The 27,440-nt window shown below is 44.3% G+C and overlaps 3 protein-coding genes across 4 annotated transcripts; 1 reads left to right on the top strand and 2 right to left on the bottom strand.

Moving 5' to 3' along the window:
* Positions 1-758: 758 nt before the first annotated feature.
* Positions 759-3,174, bottom strand: chmp1b (charged multivesicular body protein 1B). The gene is made up of 8 exons (XM_076102687.1): positions 2,980-3,174; positions 2,215-2,312; positions 1,972-2,118; positions 1,792-1,860; positions 1,553-1,660; positions 1,421-1,464; positions 1,203-1,275; positions 759-940 (listed from the first exon to the last, which is right to left on the bottom strand). The coding sequence occupies exons 1-8, from the start codon at positions 2,993-2,995 to the stop codon at positions 896-898; spliced, it is 600 nt and encodes a 199-aa protein (XP_075958802.1). The 5' UTR covers positions 2,996-3,174; the 3' UTR covers positions 759-895.
* Positions 3,175-3,895: 721 nt separating this feature from the next.
* Positions 3,896-8,838, top strand: LOC142960708 (terminal nucleotidyltransferase 5C-like). Of its 2 annotated transcripts, none has more exons than XM_076102685.1 (2): positions 3,896-6,453; positions 7,525-8,838. In XM_076102685.1, exons 1-2 carry the CDS (start codon positions 5,888-5,890, stop codon positions 8,138-8,140), a joined length of 1,182 nt encoding a protein of 393 aa, XP_075958800.1. In that variant the 5' UTR covers positions 3,896-5,887; the 3' UTR covers positions 8,141-8,838. The 2 variants fall into 2 exon arrangements, with proteins under 2 accessions (XP_075958800.1, XP_075958799.1); XM_076102684.1 differs by having other exon boundaries at positions 3,896-6,500; positions 7,554-8,838.
* Positions 8,839-13,120: 4,282 nt separating this feature from the next.
* brwd3 (bromodomain and WD repeat domain containing 3) lies at positions 13,121-26,030 on the bottom strand. Its single transcript, XM_076101952.1, has 40 exons — positions 25,859-26,030; positions 25,624-25,682; positions 25,490-25,519; positions 25,246-25,305; positions 24,040-24,190; positions 23,816-23,914; positions 23,527-23,687; positions 23,076-23,297; positions 22,883-22,983; positions 22,702-22,772; positions 22,369-22,469; positions 22,232-22,272; positions 22,030-22,134; positions 21,783-21,933; positions 21,554-21,688; positions 21,343-21,471; positions 20,804-21,029; positions 20,546-20,686; positions 20,107-20,287; positions 19,881-19,974; positions 19,619-19,789; positions 19,433-19,506; positions 19,151-19,352; positions 18,942-19,052; positions 18,754-18,861; positions 18,074-18,198; positions 17,901-17,983; positions 17,268-17,379; positions 17,026-17,087; positions 16,620-16,775; positions 16,394-16,514; positions 16,154-16,279; positions 15,980-16,055; positions 15,818-15,868; positions 15,579-15,722; positions 15,312-15,464; positions 15,055-15,224; positions 14,704-14,798; positions 14,259-14,393; positions 13,121-14,147 (listed from the first exon to the last, which is right to left on the bottom strand). Exons 1-40 carry the CDS (start codon positions 25,890-25,892, stop codon positions 13,249-13,251), a joined length of 5,466 nt encoding a protein of 1,821 aa, XP_075958067.1. The 5' UTR covers positions 25,893-26,030; the 3' UTR covers positions 13,121-13,248.
* Between the last annotated feature and the right edge of the window lie 1,410 nt (positions 26,031-27,440).

The following is a 27,440-nucleotide window of genomic DNA, read 5'->3' as shown; positions in this document are numbered from 1 at the left end:
TCAGCTCCTACATAATGTTGATAAATGAGACCCTTTGTCTCCTGTCCCCCCCGACAGCTGGATGAGCCACTACATCAACATAAAAAGCTGCAATTTCTGCCGTGGATATAAAGTACGTGACTTTGCAGTTCATTTTCACAATAGATGGAATAAAAATGTATGTCATGACAAAAAGTTTATTGAAAAGGCAAAGAGATAAAAGCATTATAAAATTTTATTGTTTACTGTATGCAGTCTCCATACTGTAACCCCTCCCCAAATGATCAGTGAATATGCTTAAGATGGCCAGACAAACACCCGGCTAGTCATCCGTTATCTTCTTGAAATATTCCTCAGAAATAAAATACAACAAATCGAAACAAGGTGTCAGTTCAACAGTAAGCAGGAAAGACTTTCACACTTTCAAACCAAGAAGAGAAAAAGCATATATGTTTTCTGCAATCATGCACATATGAAGATAAAAATGTAATTCTATACTCCAAAACCTTCAGCTTATTCACCATAGTGATATGAAATTGGCTTATGAATACAGGATAATAACTGCCACGCTCCATATATTCAGCTAAATGTATGAAGTTCTTAAGTATACATATCAAACAATAAAGTTACATTACATCTACCTCCTGTGTAAATATGTATATTTAAGAAATATATATATTTTCAACAACCAGCATCTCAAGTTAGTTTACAGAATCCAAAAGGTTATTATTAACACAGAACCAACGAGGGGCTATTACCTGCGGGACAAGACGATGATACAGTAGCTCCTCTACAAAGACACACGAGAAGTAAAGAGGAGAAAAGACATGACGAAAAATAAAAATATGTTTGGGAGTAGTATTCAGGCAGCGTTCTGGAGCTCTGCATGACGGTGCCGGTCCACTGTAGTCGTCCTTCACATTTGATCTCGGAGTTTGGCGAGCCGTTGAGACAGTTCATCCTTTGGACAAGAGAGAGAGCAATGACCGGCATTAGTGAGCAAGAGGAAGACGAGAGAAGAATCCATTCCATTGAAGTTTTTATTGCAAATACTGCATTTTTTATGTCATTGTTTGACTTTGTTTGTCTTTACGGTCATCACATTTCCTGAGTCTATGCGATAAACCCTTAACTTACATTGCTACAAGCCATCTGGTTTGTGTTATTTTTTTTTTTTTTAAATGTATATTTAAAGTGTTTTAACACCAAGTGTGCACGTGTACCTGCTCTGCAGAGGCCACGCTGGTACCCACTGATCCCGTCTGTCCCTGAGGGAGCTCCATGTTCAGGTCCAATCTAAAACACACAAACAAAGCTTATTTTTAGATTACAAACACAATGTATTTGACGCTTCAATCTAAGAATGCATACCACAGACCCGTGTACGTGATTGAACATCGTTTCACAAAGAATGGGGAGAAAAAAAGAATGAGAAGGTTACCCTGCTTCATCCGCCAGTTCGTGCATCAAAGAGTCCACTTGATTCTGAAAACACACATGAGATTCACAGTGAATGTGTTTGTCTGTAAAAAAACAACAAGAGAGAATGTAAGCGTAGAGGAGAGAAATGTACCTGTGGCGTCGTGAGCGTTGTTGTGCTGCTCATGCTGTCCTCCATGTGGGCCGTCTGAACATCCAGAGTTTCAAATTGGCGCTCGAATCTCTCCATGAGACCCGAAATCTGACAAGAAAAAAAGGGATCGAGACATTGTTTTATAAGTATGAGGAGTTTTGTTACCAACGACTAAGACATTTACATTGTTTTTGCTAAAAAGAAATATGGAAGAACATATTTTTTTCATGACTCTCTACCTTTTCCAGATTCATAGACTTCAGGGTGGCATCCATGCCTTTCACCACTCCAGCCATAGATTTTGTGACCTGAAAAATAAAACACCATCACCAAATTGACAACAAACAAACACGCAAGTCTGAAATGAAAATCTTCAGCCTGTAGCTGATTTCCAAGTCTTACAGCAGTACTCAATGTACCTGGTTCATTGTAACTGCAGTTTGGACCCTCGCTGCCACCGCGTCTATCCGAGCGCTCATCCTCAAGAAGTTCACAGACTGGTTCTTCTGTCGGATGGCGTTCTCCGCGTGGATCCTTGCCACTTCCATGTTCCCCTTCTGGATGGCCTAAAAAACAACAACAACAAGGCGGTAGAGTAAAATTCTTCTGTGGCCTTTGGTCATGTGTTACCTTGATGACCGGCTTCAGAGGGGCCCACTTACTTTCTTGATTTTAGCCTTCTCCACTTTTTCCTCTTTGTCACATCTCTTGGAGTTTCTTTGGAGTTCTTTGGCAGCGAACTTTAAGTTGAAGAGCTGTTCTGTAATAGGAGGTTAAGGAAACACAAAGTCCAAACACACACAACAAGCAACCTTTGATAACTCTAAAAATATGTGTTTGCGTTGTAGGAGGAAATATCAGGTCTTAAAATGCATGTATTAAGCTTCTAAATCTGTTTATAGTTGTATCTGCTCATATTTAAAATAGACATATTTGGAAAAACTGTACCCTTGACCGAGTAGACGTGCAGTGACAAATACAGTTATGTAACCGGTGTTGTTTTAGTTTCCTGTGACTTTATTAATGCTTTGTTAGATCAAAGACAGTCATAACGAGATTACATAAACATAGTAAAACAAGTCAAACGTTAAGACGTAGGCGCGCGCTTTGGCCCTTTACTTTAGTATTTGGAGGCTAGCTAACACTACATGGTTACATTGTATGTCATATGTCCGTTGTTGGGTATTTCCAGTCATTTGCATTGAAGCTTCCGAGGCCTTCGAGTCCAGTTCTGTCCTGTTTTACGACGTCTGGAAATAACTAGGACATGTTGAGGTTATGTAATATGTTTTTGGTCAATATCTCACGTATTAAGCAGGTGTTTCAGATGTCTTGTCGGGCATACAGCTCACCAGTATCGTCATGTTGTTGTGCTCGGTCTTGTTTCTCCATATCGACGCTAACGCGTCGTTGTTTTTAAAGGATACTGTCCATTGACGGCATCTTGAGGCGACTTTTAGCGAGTCCAACGATTAACACGATGAAATAATTTACGGTCAGTCCGCAAAAAAAACTAAAAACTAAACTTAGCAGTGAAACTTCAGTCTTTTTTCCAGGTTTCGGTCTGTCGCCCCGTTCGCCTTCTTCCGCACTTCCTGGTGTCTTTACCAAAATATGAACGACGTCAGCGTCACGTGGTGGCGGTGTTCCATTCGACGTCACGACGGGAGCTGCCTCCTCCTCGCAAAAAAATGTGAATGAAAAAAGAAAAAAAAAGAAAAACAACTGTTAACATTAAAACGTGACACGGTTGATGTTAAACTTCGTGTTAACGCGTTGGTGTTATTTGGTGTGGGATTAACGGGGCTGTGTCGTAGTGTCGGTAGTAGTGGGCGGTGAACGCGGCTGATTGATGATTAGATTCACGGTGTGGATCACGATGACTCACCCCGGTCTGATGTGATGCTCAGCCCGCAACAGTGCAGTGGCACGCCGGTTCACTCCGCCTGACACGTCGGTGTGCTCCACCAGCGACAGTCTAAACTTCATCTATTTGTTAGCGTTAGTTAGGACGTGCCCCCGACACCACAGCCTATACCTTGTTTGTTTTGAACACTTCAGTGTTTGTCAGTCCCCTGCTGTAGCGTTATAGACGCAGAGACCGAGCGTCGTGATTTACCGTACATTTCGTGACGCCTGATTTGCCATGGAAACAGTGCTACTGCGCTGAGAGGAGACTGTCCGCGTGAAGTTCAGCATCAACCTCTCCAGAGGGGTCGGATAAACCTGTTGGATATCTCACTGGTTTGTTTTTGTTGCTTTTCTTGTGGTGCTACTCTGGTTTTACTTTGCATTTTGACCATAAATCAGGTGAGTTTTTAAAACTGTGCTTCTGTTGTATTATTGTGCCTTTTAGTCTGGAGAAAAAACGCAGTTAATGTTTACTGTTATTTTACTCCAGTAGGTTGCCCCAAATGTTCAACTTGAGACCTGCATCTGTGTCTTTAAAGGAGTATAAATGCACCATAAAGCACAGATGCTGAGCTCGTTATGAACGATGTGGTGATTTAGTGAGTTTGATAAATGAGCAATATTTGAGTTTAAAACATCAAAGAACAAAAGTGGCCTGTGCAAAATATTGTTTGGTCATAGAAGTGTTTAAAATATCCATCAATATGTGTGCCTCCAGATCACGACAATCTATAGGTTGACTAATATAGTCTTTAAAAAAGGCTATAATCTATTCACTGGTGGAACATTTGATGAATTTCACAACCCTAAACGCCACCTTAAGTGGTGCGTTTTGTGTCGTTGTTTTGCGCACAGGGAGATAATCCAGGAGAGCTAACGAGTGATGTTTCTTTCAGAGGCTGTATGACTCATATAGTCTTCTTATCTATAAAGAAGCCGAGTGGTATAGAGGAGCAGCGCTGCTGCAGGACCGAGCTGATGTAACCCCTGAGATTCACTAGAGGCTGCTGTGGGCCACACTGTGTTCTTACCCACTGACTTTATTTACCCTGATGACCCCCTGATACTAACACAGCCTGAGGATGTAGTGCAACAGGACCAGGGCAGCGGGACAACTGGTGTTTGTTTTCACTGCAAAACATATTTCTGAAAATATTGATATTAAATTTGGGCTATATTGAATTGAATGCATTAAATGCAAGCGTTATGCTCTCCTATATCTTGGTCCAAAAATGCAAAAAAAAAAAATGCAAAATAAATAAAAGAATATAAGAATAATTTATAAAAAATAACAGATGGACATAGATGGCCGATCATTTCTAATCACTCTTAATACTTTTGGCACACACCTGGTATGAACTAATAAATCTAATTAAGTAAAGACATTTAAAGATGTTTAAATAAAGGATTATAATCTTAAGTGATATTTAAAGTACCATTGATACGATGACCTGAAAGTTGGTGCATCTTCACATTTTCTGTCAAGCTTTATGATATTGCACTGATTCACTTACCTTGAACTCAAAGATTAAATTTCCTTTACAATAGCCTATATTTTGATATCATTCTGAAAAAGCATTAGTGTGGTGAAGCAGCAGTGGCAAAGATTTAGCTAAAATCCTGACTGAAAAAATCTAATAAAGTTTAATCTCCATCTCCTTTTAAGACATAAAAAGACAAAAAAAAAACGAAAGTAGATAATAAAAAGCACTTTATAGCAAGTATGAGCATTCATCTCAAAACCCCGTGAGGATCCTTATTAACTCTAATGTTGTCATTAAGGTAGATGAGTATGAAGGTCCTTTAAACCTTCCAGCAATGGGCTAAACATTTGCCTAAGTAGTGAGTGAGTCAGTCATTCATGATGACGCACCCTTTTCCCTTGTACACATTACAATATTGTCACATTATAACAGCAGGAATAAGCACATCGCAATTTATTAGAATCATTAAGTGGCCTATTGTGCAACCACAGGATTAATGCCTTTTTTGGTATGACACGCTTATATTCAGCACTCCTATAGGCTACTTCGGAGGGAAAAGAGCTCACACATACAGGTGCAGTAGAAAAAGATAAGTCCAGACTGTCTCTTATAGATCTGTCGATCAGATTGTCCCTGCAGCTGCCAGCCAGTGAATAACGGACAGGTGAGTCACCTGTAACCAGCGGACGGGCACATGATCATGGAGGCATTTCAACATGGCGACTACTGAATGTTTATCTTGTGAGAAGTAAAATCATGTGAGAAACAGCTGATGACGTTCATAATACACCTGGAATGTATTTGTTCACTGTCAGAAAAAGAAAAAAAACCTTTCAAAACTCACAATGCATTGGGTTGTTATTTTACAGCATTCATTTACACATTCTAATTTGATATATATATATGATATATATGTCAGATCTCTGTTTCACAGGTGAGGATGATGGAGCTTCAAGCGGAGAAAAGGTTCCACAACTTGACCCTCGAGCAAATCCAAGCTCTGGACGAGGTCTTGACCGAGGTAATCCCCATCCACGGACGAGGGAACTTTCCCACGCTGCAGGTGAGAGCGAAGGACATCATTCGTGTGGTGAAGGATCGGCTGATCGAAAGAGACATCCAGGTGAAAGACATACGGCTCAATGGCGCGACTGCCAGCCACGTCCTGGTGAGAGACAACTGCATGGGCTATAGAGACTTGGACATCATTTTTGGAGTGGAGCTGCCCAGGCAGGAGGACCTCCAGGTGATAAAGGAGGTGGTGCTGGGCAGCCTGCGAGACCTCCTCCCTTGTGGAGTTAACAGACGGAAGATCACCTGCCTGACAATGAAGGAGGCCTACGTGCAAAAGATGGTGAAAGTCTTCAATGAGCACGACCGATGGAGCCTCATCTCGCTTTCTAACAACAGAGCTAAAACCGTGGGGCTCCGGTTCATCAGCTCCCTGCGAAGACAGTTTGAGTTCAGCGTGGACTCCTTCCAGATAATATTAGACCGCGTGCTGGAGTCTTACTGGGAGACCGAACGGAAACAGGGAGAAAAGTTGGCATTGAGCGCTGGGGATTTGTCTAAAAGAGACAGTGAGGATGAAAAAAAAATGCAAGCGAAACCGAGCATTCCTCGGGACGTTGAAGCGGATGTTGGAAAAGACTTGAGCGGTGAAAGTCTATGCCTGAATGAAGCAGCTTCTGTGCTTGAGAAAGATCTTCCACATGCAAAGATTGAGCGTGTGGATGGAAAGCAGGAGGCAGAGGAAGTGTTGGAGCACGAGACCGTCAACTTACAGCGGGAGGAAGTGGACGGCATAGAGGACGTTCATTCAGAAGAGGACATTGTGTTTGAGCTATGTGAAGGCAACGGAGAAGAGAAAGGACAGCTTCGCAGTGATTACCCTTTAGTCTCATCTCCTAAAACTTTACTGGCAGTTGTCAGGGATCCGCCGATGACGCATGCATGTTTAAAGCCACAGAGCGATGAAGAGCCGTCTGAGTCACAGGCTTGCCAACCAGCAGAAAAGGCAGCTCCACAGGAGAACGTCCATTGTGCAGAGATGATTCAGTTCAAAGTCGACTCTGAAAATACATCGAGCGCACAAGGTTCACATCATGAATATTCCTTTCCTCCTCCAGCGAAGAAGACTTGCAGCACGTCACAGGGCGTTGTACCGGACTATTGCCCCTCACCAAAATTACAAAGGAAAATGTCAAGGAAGATGATCAGTCAGCCTGAGAAATGGTCTTTACTGACTGATTTATCCGATCTTACAACACAGCTGTTTCCACCCATAGACATACCCAAACCACTTCAGCCTCCCTCAGTGGTCAGCGCTCAAGTTCATGCCTCAAATGTTCCGGCCTCCGAGCCAGAGACCTTAGACGCCTTAACAGCTCTCGCATGCCGCCAAGCCGGTACACCTCAGGATGGGACCGGCTCCAATGAATCTGTGGAACAAACCGTTAAGCCAAAACACCCGAAGAAGCCTCCTGATTCCCAAACACAAAGCAGCACACGTGCGGCAAACGCTCAGCCTCAGATCAACGATCAACCATGGGAGCAGGCGGACGCCGTCCCGAACAGGTGCGGGCCAAGCTCATGGGCCGGGGCAGCAGGGGAGCCCACCATCACCGTCGAAGCAGAGTGCATGTACGGAGACTTCGAACAGGCGATGGACCACCTTCGCCACCGTCTCATCGCCACACACAACCCGGAGGAGATCCGAGGCGGGGGCCTGCTCAAATACAGCGACCTGCTGGTGAGGAACTTCAGGCCGGCGAGCGAGACGGAGATCAAGTCCTTGGAGCGATACATGTGCTCCCGCTTCTTCATCGACTTCCCCGACGTGAGCGAGCAGCAGCGCAAGATCGAGGCCTACCTGCAGTGCCATTTCCTCGGCAACGAGGAGACGAGCAAGTACGACTACCTGATGACCCTGCGGCGCGTGATAGACGAGAGCACGGTGTGCTTGATGGGACACGAGAGGAGGCAGACGCTCAACATGATCACGGTCCTGGCTCTGAGGGTGCTGGGCGAGCAGAACGCCATCCCCAACACGGCCAACGTCACCTGCTTCTACCAGCCGGCCCCGTACGTGACGGAACCGATTTACAGCAGCTACTTCATCACCCAGGCCCAGCCCCCACTCGTCTACCACCCCTACCCGCTACATGTCCACGTGCAGACCGGCCTGGTGTAGCTACGGTGACCTGCCCGCAGGGAGGCGTGTAGGCTGCTTTCAGCATGGTGCTCTGCGAGCAGAGGCACAAATGGAAGTTTTACAAAAACACAACAGGCAACCCACGGGCGCAGTGTTGTTTGATGCTTCGAAACCCCCTGCTGCTTATGACATGAAAGATCATGAAAAGGCCAGAACTGAAAGGTTTCTGGAGGCAAAGCATGTCACCCTTTCAAGATGAACACTTTAGGAAAGGAAAGAAATGCGAGGAGCCCGCTTTTCCTGAGAGCTCGGAGAGAGGATTTCATTGAGGTGGGTGTACGACCGTGTCCGCTCAGCTTTGGCAGGTCTCTACGCTGGTCATCATCCCGTGTGGAGGAGAAAGTTGTCATGTGACAATTCTCTAAGGCTTGAAGATGCACTTCTCCAACATAATAACACCTGTTGGCAGCAAAAGTGATTTGGGTTCAAGTTTGATTAATGATAAAATGTTAATGTTTCTGACGGTTTAAAAACCTCATATAGCTGTTTTTGTGAATCATCAGTCTCCGTGGAGTAAATTTCAGCACGTGAGTATTCCTGTGTATTCACTGTATAGTAATAGGACACCCTTTACTGAGGGCAGACATTAGACAAACTTTTCTGTGGTGTGTCCATGTTGTCGTAAGTTTTAGATTTGTGAATGTAAACAATTTATTTCAAAGGTAGAAACAAGAGATCCGAGTAGGTCCATTAGGACTGTATGAAAATGATTGGGGTGGTGGGGGAGGGGGCTGAACCTCAGGAATTTATTTATTTCTTAAGAGTTTCATCTTCATCGGGACTGTGTTGGTGTGGTTTAATCTGATTTGATTGACAGTGGCCTGGCATCATGTGCAAACAACACAGCAACTCTCAACAGAGTTTAATTCAAACGTTGCTAAATTCGGACTGGCTCACATAAACGAATAACAAAAACAGAAATCTCTGAGAAACTGTCCCTAAAAAAAAAATCAGACTCCCCTAATGTTCCTACAGCCCTTTAGATCAGTGGCAGATGTTAAGGTGTTAGTGTTTAGTCGTGCTTTTGCATTGTAACATTTTGGCATAGTGCGAGAGTTTATAAACCAGGAGCTGTGGTCATATCGCTGAATTCCCTTTTCATTTCATCACATCCATTCTTCTATTCCATGTCTGAGAAACATCTGACGGATTCACCTCCTGATGGTATAATGAAGAAAGCCTTGGCTGTCTTGTTTTTGTTTTTTCTGCTGAAAACACAGAGAGCATGTTGAATTCTGTTTTTCCCCCCCAACTCCAACAGGCTGAATACTCTTCCTATGTGTACTACATGGTGACAGTTGTTTGTTGTAGTGGACCTATAGTGAATGTTCTGTCAGGGTTCTGCCTGCCATCGTGAACAAAAATGTTTCTGCACATTTCAATTATTCACTGCAGCCAGCAGGTATTGCACTCTGTCCCTGTGTGTTTGATCCCTGTGTATGCATAGCTAGTACATGTACTCTGTATATATATATTTATTAAAACACACAATTTAAGCACATGTTAGGATATGTGGGCTGCTCAAACTAAATTTGAGACTGAATCACAAGGTGAATGCACATAGCTGTTGTTGAGTAATGATGGTGTTTCTGACATGCTTGTCAATCTCACAACTATTGAAGACGTTAAAAAAAAAAAATCCTGTGTGCAATAGTGCCCTATGTAGCTTTGAAGTGATGTATCTATCTCGAGACTTTGGGTATGTTGTGTGTCGTTACGGAACTGTTTCACCGGTAGAGAAACTCAAATATTCCTGTTCTGATATCTAGTTGCTCAGATTGTTGCGTTACTGTGGTAATAAATATAACACAACCGCTCTTTGTCTGGAGTCTTCCATTGGTGGTCTGAGATTCACTGTCAGTTTTAATTTCATTAAGCCGTAGTTTCTTATTTATTAATGGCATGCAAAGTACCCAAACCTTTTTATATTTTTATGTATGTGGTTATGCACATGCATGACTTAAGATGATAGAGAAAGTACGGTTTAGATCATCAATTTATTGGAGTTATTACATTTTAAGTCACTTTAAAACCCAAAAGGTTGTTTTTTTTCTCCTGCTGGTCCTCAACACTGAAATACTATAAGAATATGTTGTTAGGTACGACACTTAAACATTGTATAATCCTGACGGCTCTCACCACAGTATGATACATCCTAAACCTGAGTGTTGTTTTTGACATTTGCACAAAAACAACTACACTATTTAGGGAGGGGCCTATTTATAGTCTTCAGAAGGTTGATGGGTATTTTGTTTGTTCCTGAATGCCTTACATAGAAGACTATACATGCCATTTGGGTATTCCACTACCGATACCTGTAATTATCTGATGGAAAAACACCAGCATCGCATGTCTGTTGCTTCATTTATGCATCCATACAGATCATCTACATCCTAATAATGTAAGAATTGTAACTAATCCCAATTAAATATAGAACACAAACTTCACCCGACCTCATTTATACACCATGGTCATCTTTTGTCCTCCACACGAGTAGATGTGGAGTGACCTTTAAAGTGACCTTTATGCATTTGATCCATTTTAATTGCCATGATCCTCCAGCACCTCTGCAGTTTCTAGGAGTCAGAATCTGTAAACTCATTTACAAACTCTGGCTGAGAAAAGTAGGAGAAGATTTTACTTTAGGTTGAGCAAGGTGCGTCACAGCTCAACCTTGTTTGTTGCTCGTCTGACTCACCCCAGCTCTCAGTGCAGTAATGCAGATGGTACAGTGAGGTTTGCGGCGGTCTATCACAGTGGCGAGACAGCCCCGGTACTCTGAGCCTCTTGATTCGGGTGCATGTTTATGACCACACGGTCATAAGAAGAAGACAGCTGACTCAGTTTAAGTGCTGGTGAACCGCTCTTGAAGCTTCAGGAATCAGCAAATCATTTAAGAACGAGACCTCAAACATCTCGACAGAAGACCAAAACCAACAAATTTCATTTTAAGATCTTTTTTTGTTTTTTTATTAAAAAAGAAAACACAATCAAATTATTGCGTATAAAAGACAGTCACATAATCTTAATCCACCTACAGTAGAATGTTACTGTATCTGTCATCGACTAATCTGACGCATCGAGGCGAGACTAAAAGCCATCTACTGTAGGAAAATAAGATTCCAAAATATGAATCATAGTCTTCTCACACTCAACCAGAATAATTTCAAGACTTCAGTTAATGCTGTCGCTCGGAGCACCCTTGATGCTGATTTGTGTGTTTTTAATATCTCAGAGCACCTGACGCCCCCCCACCTCAACCGGAAAAAAATTAAAAAACAGAACAACCTCCTCGGCCTCTCTCTGATGTCTGCGACCTTACAGAGGCAGATTGATAGAGGAGGTGTGTTCGGATTAGAGCACCCAGTGTTGACTATTTGTGAGTCAGCTTTCCTGGTTTCTCCCGACTGGACGCCGTCTTCAAATGATTTTTGCCAGCCGACGGCCACACGCGAGCTTCGAAGTAAACATGATTGGTGCGACAACAAGGATCCAAGTTCTACAAGAAACGCAAACCAATCGACGATGAGGAATCGCTCATTAGAAAAATAGGCAGAAAAAAAACTACACAGTGATTTTGATTGTAGCATATAATGAACAAAAAAAAACAAAAGCAGTAATCTGTGCAGATGATCTACCTGAAGCTAAAAAACAGCCATCAGCCCATAGACTGTTAGAAAGGCCGAAAGAAGCCACGCACACGGTTGTGTAATCAGACGAGACCTTCAGCGTCATCATACACAAGTTAAAATAGATTTAGTTGTATCCTGTTTTACCTGATCAAACTAAAATAAAACATTTAAACATTCTTACACACACAAAAAGAAATCACTTCTTTCTCTCTATTACTCAGCTGCCACGTGGAGAAGATAAATGTGCAAATATTTCATCTTCCTCATCACTATTAACATAACAAATAGTTAAAGTAACCTTAGTACAATGCAATGAAAAAATAAATATTTCTGTGGAAGAGAGTACACCGGGGACACCTCGCGTCTGCACATGCTGGGTGGAGAAAGTGTGAATGGGTCTGATCCACCCGGGAGTACAACAGTAGAGATACTAACGGGATGCAGTGGCTTTTTTTACCCCAGGAAATCACTTTTACCCTACAAACAAAAAAGAAAAAAGAAACACCCAATTCTGACTAAATAACTGAATCGAAGAACACCACAGAGAGGGAAGCAGGGGAGGAACATCTAACATTCACAGGCCAAGGACGTTAAGTTGTGTGACAAGGGGCTGTGGGAGCTGTGGTATTACTACGGTACTGTATTCTGCTGACTTCAGCCACTCTGACTCCAAGTATTGCTAGTGCCCAAACTACACTGGAGCCACAGACAGAACTCAATCTCAATGATATCAGCTCTGAAAACTAAGGCGTGTGGTTGTGAGGAAAGTACCAAAGAAGTGGACATCAGTGACCTTAAGTGACACTGCACATGTCCGGTGGTGGTCGTGACTGAACTATAGTGGCCGCTAGCGTGGAGAGTTGTGTTACATTACTCGTCGAGGAAAACAAAACAAAAAAACAGAGAAATAAAAACATGAGCACCGTTTTTTTTTGGCATCTCCATATCTTTCTTTGGTGACCAGGAGCAAGAAAAGTCGTGGGAGGGACAAGGAGGAGGAGACAGAGGGGTTTAGTGTTCAGTACTAGACTTGAAACTCGCAGGAGGAGGAAGAGGAGGAAGAAGAGGAGGAGGAGGCGCTTCTTAAAAAGCTCCTCCAGCGAGCAGTAAGGCCGAGGTGAGTTAGTCCAGTTGGAGATTATCCGTGTTGAACAGTGGCTCTGTCTGAAGGAAACTACTTGGCAACACATCATGAGCACCATCAGTTTGAGAGTCATAAGCAGTGTCATAAGCAGTGTCATATATATATATATATATATATATATATATATATATATATATATATATATATATATATATATATATATATATATATATATATATATATACACACACACACACACACACACACACCCCATAATATACACTTGTACAAAAAGAAAGAAAAAAATCCCTGAAGTGTTACGCACGTTAAACAGTCTGTTTTAAAATTGAGGTTTGAAAAGGGGCGTCGTGTCAGTGACCCCAGCCCATGAGGTGGCTGACTCGAGCTTTCTCAGTCATGCGGCGTACCCGTCCTGAGCGGGACCTGCCCAGGTTGAGGGGGTCCTCCTTGGACCCACGGCCATCGTCCTCCGACTCGTCCCTGTACAGAACTGTCCTGCGGCCCTGGTTGCGTGTGTTGACCCGCCGAGACTTGCACTGGCTGCCTCTCAGACTGCTCGCTGCTGTTGCCGTCGCCGCTCCCGTCTGCACCTCAGAGTTGTCCTCGTCGTCCTCTTCCTCTTCCTCCTCCTCGGGTTCCTCTTCCTCGGGTTCCTCCTCCTCGGGTTCCTCCTCTTCCTTGGGTTCCTCCTCTTCGTCTTCATCCCCCTCTTCCTCTTCATCCCCCTCCTCTTCCTCTTCCAGTTCTCCCTCCTCCTTCTCATGTCTTACATCTACCGGTTGCTGCTGCTGCTCCTCCTCTTCCTCCTCTTCCTCCTCTTCCTCCTCCTCCTCTTCGACCTCTTCAACTTCCTCCTCCTCCTCTACCGGCGGCTGCACTCGTGCTCTTTTAGGTCTCTGTGCCGCGTCCTCTCCTCCTTTGTGTCTCCTTTTCCCTGAGGCCGCCACCTTCCCCTTAGCCGAGTGGCACACTGACAGGCAGGGGGCTTTGCTGTAGTCGTGATCTCCCCCCTCCACGTACTTCTCCATCTCAGACTCAGAGCTGTTCTCGCTGTCCGACGAGGACGAGGAAGAGGAGGACGATGAGGTGGAGGATGACTCCGACGAGGAGCTTTTGGATCCGGACACCGCCCCCTCCTCCTCCTGCTCCTCCTCCTCCTCCTCCTCATCCTCCTCGTTGTCAGACTGCGGCGCCTCTCGCCCGTGGCGCTGTCTGGAGCCGTTACTTAGTTGCAGGTTACGCTGGTGCCCTGATGCAACACAAGGAGGACGATGGTTCATTTCGGCAACCTCAACTTTAAACCTCACATTTAAATGAAAGATGTTGATACGTTTCAGTCGGAGAGTATTGCTCGTCATACCTGACTTCTTCACTGGAGATGCTTGGCTGCGGGTCACCCGGTGTGGCCCTTGGGTTCTGCTCTCGCTCCTCGTCCCTGAACTTGGGGAAGAAGGCTGGACGTCTTCCTCCTCTGCTACACTGCCGCTTTGCTGAGCTGCAGCAGCAACAACAGACGGCTACTTACTAATCGGGAGTGTAATCACATTACTTTTCACAGGACATTCCCTCGCATAATGCATTACGTCTGATCTTCAGTAAGAACAGAATTACACAAAGCTTGAGGAAACGTGCTGAATTCAAACGAGTCAATACCGTATCTATGAAAGGAAAAACTATTTCCTTCTACAGTCAGAATCATATAGAAATATTTACAACACAAACACTGCTACCAAACAATTAATAGCAAGATCCTGCACAACACTAGCACCTAAAAAACACAGTCAGCCACAACAGTGCAGTCTTACCCCGATGTGATCTCTGAGAACGACTATTCGTTGAGGTCTGGGATTTTTTTGGCATGGACACCTTCTTGTGTCTTGACTTGTGCTTCCCCTTCGGGCTGGACATATGGAAACAGGGAGAAGAAGCAACATTTCAGAATAATTAACTTCATTATATAACAGCAGGGTGCCTGCAGCATGAATTTAAGAGAGGGATTTTAGATCCAGACTAGGACTTTCTAAATCTGAATGATAATAACAGGCCTCGCGTTTAAAGTAGCACATTTGAGATATTTTCAGGAGCTGCAGACACACTGGATTGACAAAGATATTTAGATAATAAGGAGTGTCGAGTTTGTAGATGACGATCAGCACCTGGGGGAGGGGCTAATAGGCGGGGAGTTGCCTCCGTTGTGCATTCTGTTTCTGTAACTGAGTCTCTGAAGAGCCCGCCGTTCATTCTGAATGGACGACTTGTGGTCGGAGATGATGGAGATGATGTTTTTTTCAAAGTAGGCCGACAGGCTGAGGGTCATGGTGTAGATCTAGACATAAAGCAAGACGGTGAGAGTGAATCTACTTTACACAGGTACGGCTGCAGCGCATTTTCAATCCCAGTGATGCTACTTCACCTGGGATTTCTTGTTCGGCGTGTATGCTTTGGAGTTGCTGAAAATGAGGCGCACGTCTTTGGCAAACTCCATCGGGTTTTCATAATTCCCTGCTACCAGCGTCTCCGACACTGTAGACAGATCCATGGGAGTGTCAATGATGTTTCTGTAGTCCTGCACAAAACAAGGTGGAGTGGAAACGTTAACGAGGTTCATTTTTATTTCACTCCTGCATATAATTACACACCCTCGGCACGCATTGTTCATGTTGTTTAAAAGTTGTTTTACCGGATACTCAAAGAGGTCCACGGACTGCCTGAACGGCTCGGAATCTGGCGAGACAATCATTCGACGCACCAGCTCTTTGCATTGACCGAGCCAGAGAGTCACATCCAAAACCACACCACGCTTCTTGGAATTCGGGTCGGCTCCCTGGCAGAGAGAAGATTAAATGAATTAAGACCGGAGCTACTGCAGATGATTTAAGTCTGTGGTGTTCTAAGACACTGGACTCTGGTCCCTCTTACCCAATGTCCTGAAGATGTGCCCGGGGTGTCAGAGTCCACATCCAGCTCAGCCTGCAGAGGCACACATACAAACTTAAAACGACTATTTACAGCAAATACAGTAATTTAATGAAAAGAATAGTGACCATAATGTTAAAAAAAATAACACAACCGAATTCTCACCTCAGCTTCTCCTCCACTGCTGACCTCAGACTTCAGTTTGTGATACAGATCCAAGATGTCTGTGCAGCTCTGGTCGCTGAAGGAGAGAGAGGGCTCAGGCATCAGACACATGAGCAGCAGTGTTCATTACTGTTTCCCCAGAATACCATTGAGGTGGCTATTACATGAACTTACCCGATGTAGTGCAGGAGAACATCAGTCACCACCTTGGCCGTTGCTACAATGGGGCTCTGGGGTTCGTTGAAAGTGCGGGCATTGTGTTCAATGTAGCGCACCTCCCACATTAATGCAGAGATCCGCCTGCAGCAGACGAGAAAAACCCGCACTTCAAGCTCAAATGTCAACGCATTGGCATCCGGACGTTGAATTTACGGCGAGGGTGGAATGTGTGTGTGTTCATGTGCGCTGCCTCACCTGTAGAAGCGGTTCTCCAGTCGTTTGTGGACGGTGCTGAGGTCAGTAGGGTAAGCCACCGCGGTGCAGTACAGAGAGTATTCCCGCAGGTTCACTGGCGACGCGAATGCCTTGGCTACATCTGTGGACAGACAGGAACCAGATCAAACATGGCAGACACGTACGAGATCAGACTTTTTTTCCCCCCGCAACGAACAAACAGCCGTCGACCCTTTTGGTGGCCTACCCAGAGTAAGAAGCTGATCGATGCCATGGAGGACTCTCTCACAGTCTTCATCTCGCGTGTGAGCGCCCCATTCTCCCTCCTGAGGCGTGTAAAGCAGAGCCTTCAGCTCCTCCTCGGCCACCTCCACGCCATCACCAACCTGTTCAGGCAACGCCGCTGATGGAGCCACAAAACGTGTCAGAAAATGAAAAGGTATTTAGTTAATTGCTCAAAACTAGTATGAATTACAGATAATTATCAGCCACACAATCCTAATAAAATACTTTTATTCTTCTAAAAAGGTCTTCTAAAGCCCTGATTCACAACCATAATGTGGCCATTATGCTCCAGTTTTTATTTCAAAAGGAGTCAACTTCAAAATCGGTTAATAACTTGATGGAATTGTCACATTAATAATACCACTGACCTTCCTCAGGAATAGGCTCCATGTCCCAGGGACTCATTTTCTCCCGCTCTCCATTATCCCACCTGACGAAACAAGAAAAAAAAACATTAGTTAATAATGAAATCACACTGCATGCAAGATTACAATCGCTTATTTGATTTAAGTGTGATGACACGTGACATCGGGTCAGCAAAGAAGAGCATTAACTGAGAGCACCGTGGATACACTCCAGCAGCACAAACACTGCAGAAACACACACGCACTTCACTGCATAGCACTGAAACAGGCTGTCTGGGTACTCTGGCTGCAGAGGCTCCTGGTCCTCCACGGAGCCGAACCACCAGGCGTCATCAATGATGCTGCGGAACCTCATACCTGGAGGAGAGCAAAGCGAAGACCGGATCAAACTAAAGAGAAGGACGGTACACTATCCACAACAATGAACATGTTCTTGATCTGTTTTTAAACCGCGTACACTAAAATAATGTTGTCTCTGGCTGGTATCGATACATCAGACCCCTCTCACAGACATTTTATTTGAAGAATCAGCTTTTGCCATCATGCAGAAGATTTAGAGCCCCCCAGGCTAGACAGATCATGTTAAACAACTGTTTTGTTCTTCAGCCTATTAAACTAATAAGTCAGAGTTCGGGTTCTAAGTAGGCCTCAGTGTACCTCGGTCGAACACTAAAGGAAGTGAATTGATTGCAATGCATCCACTTTTCGTAACATCTGATGTGTTAAATGTTTGCAGTATGGTTTTGTTGTTTGGTTAAATGTTGTGTCTTGTATTTATGCAGCACGGTGTATGTCGGAAAATACCCTGATGATAAGTAAGTAATAGGTAAAGTAAAATCAAATCATGAGTGGTAAACACATCACTTTAAAACACTCACCTGGCTGCCAGTTGTGCTCTTTAGCCTCGTTGTAAAACTGCTGCAGTACCAGAAAATCTATGACATCAGGCATGTCATGGTACCTTTAGAGTGTGGGAATGAAAAATGAAATGAAATGCACATGCTTCAACAATTATTATCTTGCACTGTTTGTACTGCATGTAAATGCTTACTTCAATGAGAAAGACTCATTGGTCATTTTCCCTGAGACTGGGTCCAAGAAAGCCAGTTTTAGGCAGCAGAGGGTAGGAGGTCCCACCTCATATTTAATCCCAACCACCTTCACAGATTCCTGGTCCTGGAGGGGGCAGAGGAAAATACACAAAGGGTAAAACAGTGAAGCTGTTCTCCACAAGTTGTTTTCATTCACAACAACCCCCTGAAGCCAAAAACAACATCTGTTTGGAAGATGCTACAAGCAGCAGGCAAAACAGCGACTACCATGCCATGTTAGCCACGCTAGCAGCGCTGTGAGGCTGTGCTTAGGCACAGCGTTGCTTTGAGATGAATGCTAACAATGACAATGTTATCTGTGATGATGTTTAGCAGGTAAAACTTTTACCATGTTCACCACCTTAGCTTAGCTAATTAGCAATAACCACAGCAGGCTGACCACAGAGATGAACAATGCGGTTCAGCTGTGAACAGTGGTGAAAGACCGACGGAGAGGATCAGCTTTGCCAATTTTTTGTACCTGGCCAACTGCCCTGGAAAGTGGGCCTGACCATAAGATTACCACTTTGCGAAAGTTACAACATTTGGCTGCTGCTAACAAACTCTCTTATCAGCTCGTCTAATGGAGCTTGTAAGGGCCTCTACGCAACACTGCCTTTTAAATAACACTGCGCCTCACCCTGAGGTCGAGTCTGTTCCACGGCTGCTTCTGAGGGTTGATGCTGTAGGCCTTGGCCCTGCGCACCGCCCGGACGTAGGCCTGGTGGCCCTGTTTGAAGTAGATGAGCTGGAGGACAGGAGACTCATGATCAAAATGAAAGGGATAAAATGTATTTCTCCGTTTGATACGAGAGGGACACTCCTTACCTCATCTCCCATTTGAGGAACAAAAGGAGAGCGGTGTGGGATGGTCTCCATTATCCACGACGGTGGAAGCCACTCCTCCGCATCGAGTCCAGCCAGAGAGGCTGTGGGTTTCTAGGTATGTGCAATGAGAACGAAATGATCAAGTCCAGAACTTCTCCTGCACCGTGTGGTGGAGACATTCACTGCGAGTAAAGGGGCTGCTAGCGTACCTGTTTGGTCTCCTTAGGCTTCTTCCTCTTCTCACGATCCCTCCTCTTGGCCTCCTTTGCCTCGCCATCGCCTTCCTCCTCCTCCTCCTCCTCAGAGCTGCTGCAACCTTTGGGCTGTACAGACCTCCTGGTCGGTCTCTTCGGCGGCTGCAGGTTGATCCCAGCGTCGGCTGTCCAATCAGAATATTCACTGGAGGAGTTGCTGAGAGGGAAAGAGGGGTGATGTGAGTTGGGCGATCGTAATTAACATCTTGAAAAGGCCGCTCAGTAAAAGACATTCACCTGGAGCTGCTCTCGCTCTGCCACCGAGTTTCACCATCAGAGGAGGCTGCGCTTTGCTCCGCCTGCGCTGCTGCCTGTCAACAAAAAGACAGAAAGCACCGTCACTGTTATGAATGCTGGTAAACAGACATTGCTCCACTTTGTCATGTCACGTTTAGAGATGTAGCGTAGAAAGGCGGAGCGTACATTTCCGTCACTGTCGGAGTCCAACTGGCTGTCAGAGTTACGTGGGTTGCTGGAATTTCGACTCCTGGTCCCGATGCGGCGGACTTGAGCTGAGCGGGTCTGATAGGCGTGGCGCTGCTGCTTCTTCTTGGTGGGCCGCAGGGAGCGCAGGCGCGAAGTCAGCAGATTGCTCTACGGAAGGAGGTTAGAAAATAAGTCGAGCCGGAATGAATCGGCATATATATATATATATATTTTTTTTTTTACGGTAAGTGTTGCATACATTGGGTGTGCAGGCTGCTGGTTTCTTCCTCCTCTCTGCATTGTATAGAGAACATTCCATGTCGCCTTTGGCTCGTCTGCACTCCTCCACAACTCTTAATAAAAAAATAATAATTTCCATCGTGAAATGAACACAAAAACCCCATATATATATAAAAATATGAATTTGTTTAAAAATCTAAATCGACTCTCTGCAATGTCCTTGCATCCAACTACCGCTGCCTCACCTGGATATGCCTTTTGGCACTTCATTGACCATCACTCTGTGGCTCCAGGCCAGCAGGTCCCTCTCAGTGGCCACTTGACTACGCAGGGCATTGTGCTGCATCTGCCACACCCCGCCCACCTGCCCACTCCTGTGTGTTTCAGCAGCCGGAGAGGAGGCCTCCACCTCTGCTTCATCACCCGCTGAAAACACGAAGAGATTTGTTTATTATGACAATACCTTACTTGGCAAATATGGCACTTTGGCAATTGAAGTTTATAACAATAAACTATTAAAAACCTAGTACCCGCACAATGCTCATGCTCAGTTTTACAATACATTTCAGACTTTTAAAAAGGCATAATTTAAGTCACACTGAGCACACTAGACAAAACAAGAACATATAAAACCTAAAATCACAGTAAACAGCTTTACTTTGCACAATGTACAGTTAAACATACCCTCTGCGTCTGGAGCCGGCTCCTCTTCGTTGTGAAGCTCGTCCTGCTCATTCTGCAACTGTCTGATGAGATCGTCCAACAGGCTTTCTCTGTTTTCTGCCGTTTGCTGGCCAAGTACCTGCTCAACCAACTCTCCATCACCTAAGCAGCAAGAGAGGCAGATCTTGGGTGAAACTGTCGGTTATACTCACAATAAATACTCTACAATTACTATACAAGCATTCTGAGCGGCACGAGTAATAAATGAGCAGGTTTTACTGTTAGCCATGTATCCTAGCTGGGGTACCAGCTGATCCTCCTTGCAGTTTTCTCTTCCGGGCACCAGGCGCTGGTAGTGAGGAGGGTGAGGGTTTCCATCAATATCCACCAGGAAGGGTGGAGGCATGAGGTGTGGGGCTTGCTGCGTCTGCTCGTCCAGCACGTAGTTATTAGCGTCACGGATGAGAGGCCGGTAGTCCGTGTGGAAGAACATCTGGTCAGGAATCTGGAGGGAATAAAGAGTACGTTAGTGTTGATAATGAGGGTGAAAAAAAACTTTGGCTTGCTTCCTTCCTCTGCAAGGCAGACCAGGACACAGAGGAAGTTACAAGAGAGCTTCTTGATGGTTATTTGCAGACGTGCCTTCAATGTTTCAGATCCTTGTTGACACTTGCCGTCAATTCAGATTTTATGATTAAAGAGCAGTATGTGTGTAACCTCAAATCCACCATGATGCGAAACTGTATTTATGCTGTTCCTTTAAAAAAAGGAGATTTTTGTCAATGGTAAATAAGTTTTTAACAGTTAAGTGTCGTTACCTTCTCGTACGGTCGGCTGCAGCCGAAGCCAAAGATGAGCAAATGGCCGTGTGAGTCAGTGCAGGCAAAATGCTGCCCATCAGCCGAGAACTTGCAGTCAAAAATAGCCCCGTGGCCTTGCCCTTCAATCTGGAAGCAGAAATGTCAACATGAGCTCGATGATAGCGTAGAGAGAACACTACTGATGGGTGATCATTGATGGACGAATTACCATGTTGAAGAAGTTGCGGATCTTGGCTCCTTTGGTCAGGTCCCACATGTAAATGTTGCCGTCGTGGCCGGCAGACAGCATGATGCGGGAGTCAAACGGGTGAGCCTCCAGCACATACACCTCGTCATCGTGACCCTTGAACAGAGAGCGCATCGCGCGGTCGGTTGGTCAAAAATGGCATTTTTTGTTCATTTTTACACAGCAGAAAATACCAGCTCCAGCCACTCACAGATAAAACATGCAGCAGCTGTCCAGTGGTTGTGCTCCACACTTTGAGCAGGTAGTTGGACACCGCTGTGATGACGGTGCGGTCTGCACGGTCCCAGGCCACCATGGTCACCACCAGCTTGGTTTTATCATCCCCGTTGGCGACAGTATTCCTGGAGGAAAACATCCCATCAAGGCATGAAACACTGAGCGGTTCGCGGAGACGGACGAGGCGCCATCAAACTCTGTAATGTTGTTCACTCTCTTACCCGGGCAGCCTGGCAGCAATGTCTAAAGTGACGCTCTTCCACTCCTGTTGCTGGTAATGCCAGATCCTGGCTGTGCCGTCGCGACTGCCGCTCACAAACCTTAGGCTGGACACATATACACACACACACACACAAGTCAGAGGCTTCGAAAAACCACACGGAGAAACAATTTGAAGTCGATGATCCCAGCCAGCACACTCACCTGTCGCTGTTATTGCTAAACTGGACGACTACAACTTTATCCTGAAACAGGAAGCGGAGACATGTATTGAATTTACGGAGAGCTCTTGTTTCAATGAAGGTAAACAGAATGGAACAAGAATGCGTTTTGTTTCTTACCGTGTGTGCATCCATCTCAGAGACCTTCACAGGAGTGTCAGCACCAAGGTAGTAGACTCTGATCAAGTGATCGGTGCCACCGGTGGCCATGAACATACCACCTATTAACAGTAAAGAAAGACTGAAATGGACGTGACAAGAACATACGCAGTCTCCAACAATATCCTTATATCAATAAGCACTACTAATATGTTTAGATCTTAAAACAAACTATCAAAACGTTTCCCACTTTGCCAACAGAATCATTAAACAAATAAAACCCCACAATGATTAAAAAACACACTACTTCATCACTGTCTGGGCTACATAATATATGCAGACAGGGAAACTCACCACTGCTGAAGGAGGAAGTGGAGACCTGAACTCCGGGACGCGACCGCTCGACAAACTTGACGGGTTGATCACTGAGACAAGAGGAGAAACACAACAGCTGTAGATATTTCCATGGAGACGGACAACTGCTGGAGCTAGAAATGGGAGAAAAAAAGCTTCAAATGATGCTTAAAACACTTACTGGAATTTCATGCTGAGCGAGTGCCACTTCCAGAAACACACCATGCCGTCTGCACCGGTGGAGCCCAGGTACCGCGTTGTCCCTTTGACAGCAGGACAGAACTAAAAGGGATAGAAAGTTAGTGTTGGTTAAAAACATCATGCTGCATTCCCAGATTTGTTTGAGTTATTCCTTTAAAATGCACCGGTCTCACCTGTATGGATGTGATGGAGGCGCCGTGGGCCTGCAGAACAGTGATGGGTGCACAGGTACGCAGGCACCACACTCGGATGGCTTTGTCGCAGCTTGCTGAGGCGATGAGGGTGTTCTCGTGGTTGACGGCCATGTCACAGATCTCCGCTGAGTGGCCGCGGAGGGTGGCCAGGAGCCGGCCGTCATCTGTGGCCCAGATTTTGACCAGGCAGTCATCAGAACCCTAAATCACAAAGGACATTGGTAACAAATAAAAAAAACACTGTTTGACTGGGAACTAGCTTTGACTGAAGAGTCTCCATCGTCACTCATCTGGAATCTTCTATTCACGTACTTCACCCCTGCCGATAGTTTGCTCAAGTGCGACTCAGCAGACGGAAACACAAACTAGTGAAAACCTTCAAGTAGAGTTTTGCTGCAGTAATCATCTGAACCAGAAAATCACCACTCACCGTAAATATCCTACGGCCGGTGCGGTCAAAGGCTACACAGTAGACTGAAGAAAGGTGGCCGAGGATACGTTTGTGTATCTTCATATGTTGGTAGGTGGAAGACGGCAGGGCCTGGCTGAAGCGAGCTGTGCCTGTGGCCTGGCGAGCATCCAAGATGGCCACTTGATATGAAGACGGACGACAATGATTAGTGGAAGCAACAGACTGCTAAAGCAGATTTAACTGAATTGGTCTCGGGGCTTCGGGACCTCTTAATGGGTAGAAATATATTTTTGAAAGTTTTACACACCAACACTGGGAGCCTCTCCATTGGTGACCGGAGGTTCTGGTGGACGTCCTCGGTGGAGTGCAGCAACAGCTGAGCCACTGCATACTTTGTGGCTACAACCTAAATTACACAGGTAATGAATTAAAAAGCATAGTGTGGAAAGGGAATGATCACTGATTTAAATACAGATCTATTACCAAACAAACCACACAAAAACAACTGCAGGATTGGAGAGAAAGGCTTACTTTTGGTAGTACGAAGCAAGGACTGTCTTCCCAGCCCCAGAAGTGTTTGGACTCCAGGAACACTAGGTGGGATCTCCTTCTCTATAAGCGGGCCTATGCGCTGACAAACACGGAGCAGATAGTCTGCAGGAATGTGCTGGTTCAAAATCACCTGCAGGAGTCACAGACTGCTATTAATAATAATAACAACAATAATAACACAAACCAATACAACAATACATACAATATATAAGTAGCATTTAATAACGAACACGACAATATTATCATCTCTGTTATATTTTCAAAAAAATGCTACAACAAACAACTAAAACATTTGAAGACATTAAGTGAACTCCAGCTCCGTTTAACAGACAGTGCTTTTTACAGGCAGCACCGCAATTATTTAAACTGACCAATTTGAGGATTTGTGACCATGACGTGTACAGACTGGGACATTTTAGACATCAGCAGACATGTACATCTAAACCAAAATATCAGCAATAAGCTAATGTTGTTCAATATGTCGGCCCGACCAATTCATCCGTTTAGCTCAATTTAAATCAATTTCACTTTAATAAACAAAATGTCAGCTGGCATAAAAACTAGATTGTTGTCGATATTCTTATTCATTATTTCATAACTTATGAGACTGGAACACAACATCCTCAAAGACACGATTTAAACACTGTTTAGACCCTCTGTAATTTATTACTTCTTCCTCAAAAATGACCTAACTTATTTTATTCTCTTCCTGTTTATACTTGCTCATTGTTGTGACATGGTCTTGTAATGCAGCTAGTTGAAAAAAACATTGAAGAGGGAGAGGGAGGGAAAGAAGCAGGCGGTGCAGAGAAGCTCACAGCCAATCACAAGAGTCTCTTAAGAGTGTTCCGGTTCGCTCGCAAATACAACTGTGATTTCATTGGCTCCAACGGATGACTGACAGCTCTCTGGATCTGGCTCAGCCTATCACTACCTACCCTCGTCTCTAATCTCCTCCTACTAGCCCACACAATACCAAAGGCTATATATAGTTATTTCGCAACGGGCCTGTACTAATATAAATGTTTAAATGTGTTCAAATAAACACAAACACATTACCACAGCGTCTCTTCTGGGTGGTTAATTTAATTAAAATATCCACATCACTAAGAGATAATTGTCGATTAACATAAAGGTTATGCGCTTTATTTCATTAAAAGGTTAATTATGACAGTTCACACTCACCCAGTCTTGGAAGGTCCGTTTGTAATTCTTCCCGTCCCAACTCCATCGTTGAGGGACCAACTAAAGTTAAAAAACAAGCGGTTAGAGACGGCACCAAACTGCCAGTATGTCCACGGCTCGGCAACACGCTCCCTTATCTGACACCAGCCATAATTACTGAAAAGTTGCCCAAAAAGCGAACTGATACGCAACAGTACGGAAACCTCACATGTCAATAAACACAGAAAGGACCAGCTGAACCTACCTCATACTCCTCCAGCTCCTCAATCAGAATCTAACAACAGACGGACACAGTTAGCGTTAGCTGCTAGCACCAGCTACTTATTCAATTATTTTCCAACGGGTTTAGTCAATATCTTGCTTATTGTGTGTCGTTACCTGTGATGCCTTTTTACAGGGTCCAGACTGTAGAAATCTGGCAATGAGGTAATACAGTTCTGAAAAGAAACAGAAGTGTGTTAGCTTGGTGCTAGCTAATGTTGCTATTGAGCCGAGCTAACGTTAGCTAGCTCCGGGTTGCACTCGGTTGCTTAGCGCGTTAGCAGGCACACAGCTGCAAACTGTGAGAATACTAAATGTTTTGTCGCGGATCAAATGCACGCACAGCACTCACCAGCTTCGGTTTGTGAACACCGTTCTCCTGCCATCACTTGATGAGACGGACGACATTAAGACAAACTGATGTTCTAGCTTGCTCGTTAGCCGCCGGCTAGCTAACAGTAGCTAAGTGTGTGTAGCTAAAACAGGCTAGTGAATGGCCTCCTCCTTTCTCAAGTTGTTCCCTGGCCACCTGGTGCTTTGTGTTAGCGCCCTCCAGTGAAACAGTGCGATATTGGTTTGTTTGTTTTTTTAATCCAAGTTGTGAATAAATGCTAAAATGCTCATATTTACAACTCTTAGTCCTACAAATTAGGAACATAATTGCTTTATTTAATGGCCAGACATACTTTATATTTCCCTGCTTTAGTTTTCAAATTCAAGTAAGGGAAAATACGTTTCCATATTTATGTATCATCCTGTAGAAGGAAAAAACACGTGTGCACCCTAAGGTTCACAAAATGTTGCTGTCAAATACATAAAGGTTACATACACAGTATACATTTATAAAGTTGAAACTGTTGAAATCTTATTTGTTTACATGTTTGGGCACACAGATAGTTCACAAGAAGGTGTTCCTCTGACCATTTTCTGTTAAATGAAATGTGCATTCCTGTTTGATAATTGGGCCGTATTTGGACACCGTCGCTCCAGAGATAGCATCTGGGTTTCATTTTGTAAGAGGCCTCCTTGGCTTTAATGGTAACAAAGAACAGGTACAGGGTAGATTCTAAAGTGGTCATTTTCCAAACTTACCAACATCAATCAAATCCCCCCCTGCAAAATTTCCAGTAGTTTTATTTCAAAGAGTGGGCATTTATTGTTATGATTAGGTAATTATGGATCTTCTACATTTTAGATTCGATTAGATTGCCATATGATTCTAATAAAATGGTACAGTTATTTTTGCTCATTGTCAAAGTAGACGTTTCCAATGTGGTTGTGACAAGTTTTGAAAAGTAAAAACAAATTAGACCTACTGATGTATTTAGATGGTCCAGAACAAGTAAAAACAATTGAATGAGCTAGTGTTGCACTGCTTTTTTTTTTCACAGGCAATAATTTGCTGAAATAAAAACATGTCTGAGTCTCAAAAAAACAACAACCAAGATGTCACTAGTTATTTGTAAAACTGAAGGTAAATGTGCTATGATTCTTGCTTTTTGTTCCCCAACTTATCTGACACTCACAAAGAAAGAACTGAGAAAGGCATAATCCCCTTATAACCTATTTTTACCACTGTGGCCCACAAAAGAAGTGCATGACTGACGTAACATCCTTCTCCGCCTGGCATTACAACTGCAAGGCAGATGGATTGTTATTGGATTTAGGAGTTGTGGTTGTACATATCACCATGGGCAGTATGTTCACTTTGCCACTAAATTGACTTTCTGTGTCAGTGTGTGGTTTGACCGTTATGCTTAGCATATGAAATTGGAGCTATGATGTTCTAGCTTGTTTTTTATATTATATTTAACTCTAAAAGAAATTTCAATACCAAGTGTCTGAGTATGTAATATAGTGTCTCTGCAGACACTTCAATTTAAAAACAAAGGCAGTGTAGTGCAGTTACCTGACTCAAAGTTTGCCTTTCATCA

The sequence above is a fragment of the Anarhichas minor genome, unplaced genomic scaffold, assembly GCF_050575085.1.
Source record: "Anarhichas minor isolate MPS153535 unplaced genomic scaffold, ASM5057508v1 ptg000027l, whole genome shotgun sequence".
Lineage (NCBI taxonomy): Eukaryota > Metazoa > Chordata > Actinopteri > Perciformes > Anarhichadidae > Anarhichas > Anarhichas minor.
Note: the sequence above shows the minus strand (reverse complement) of the source record. Positions and strands in the feature narration are given on the sequence as shown.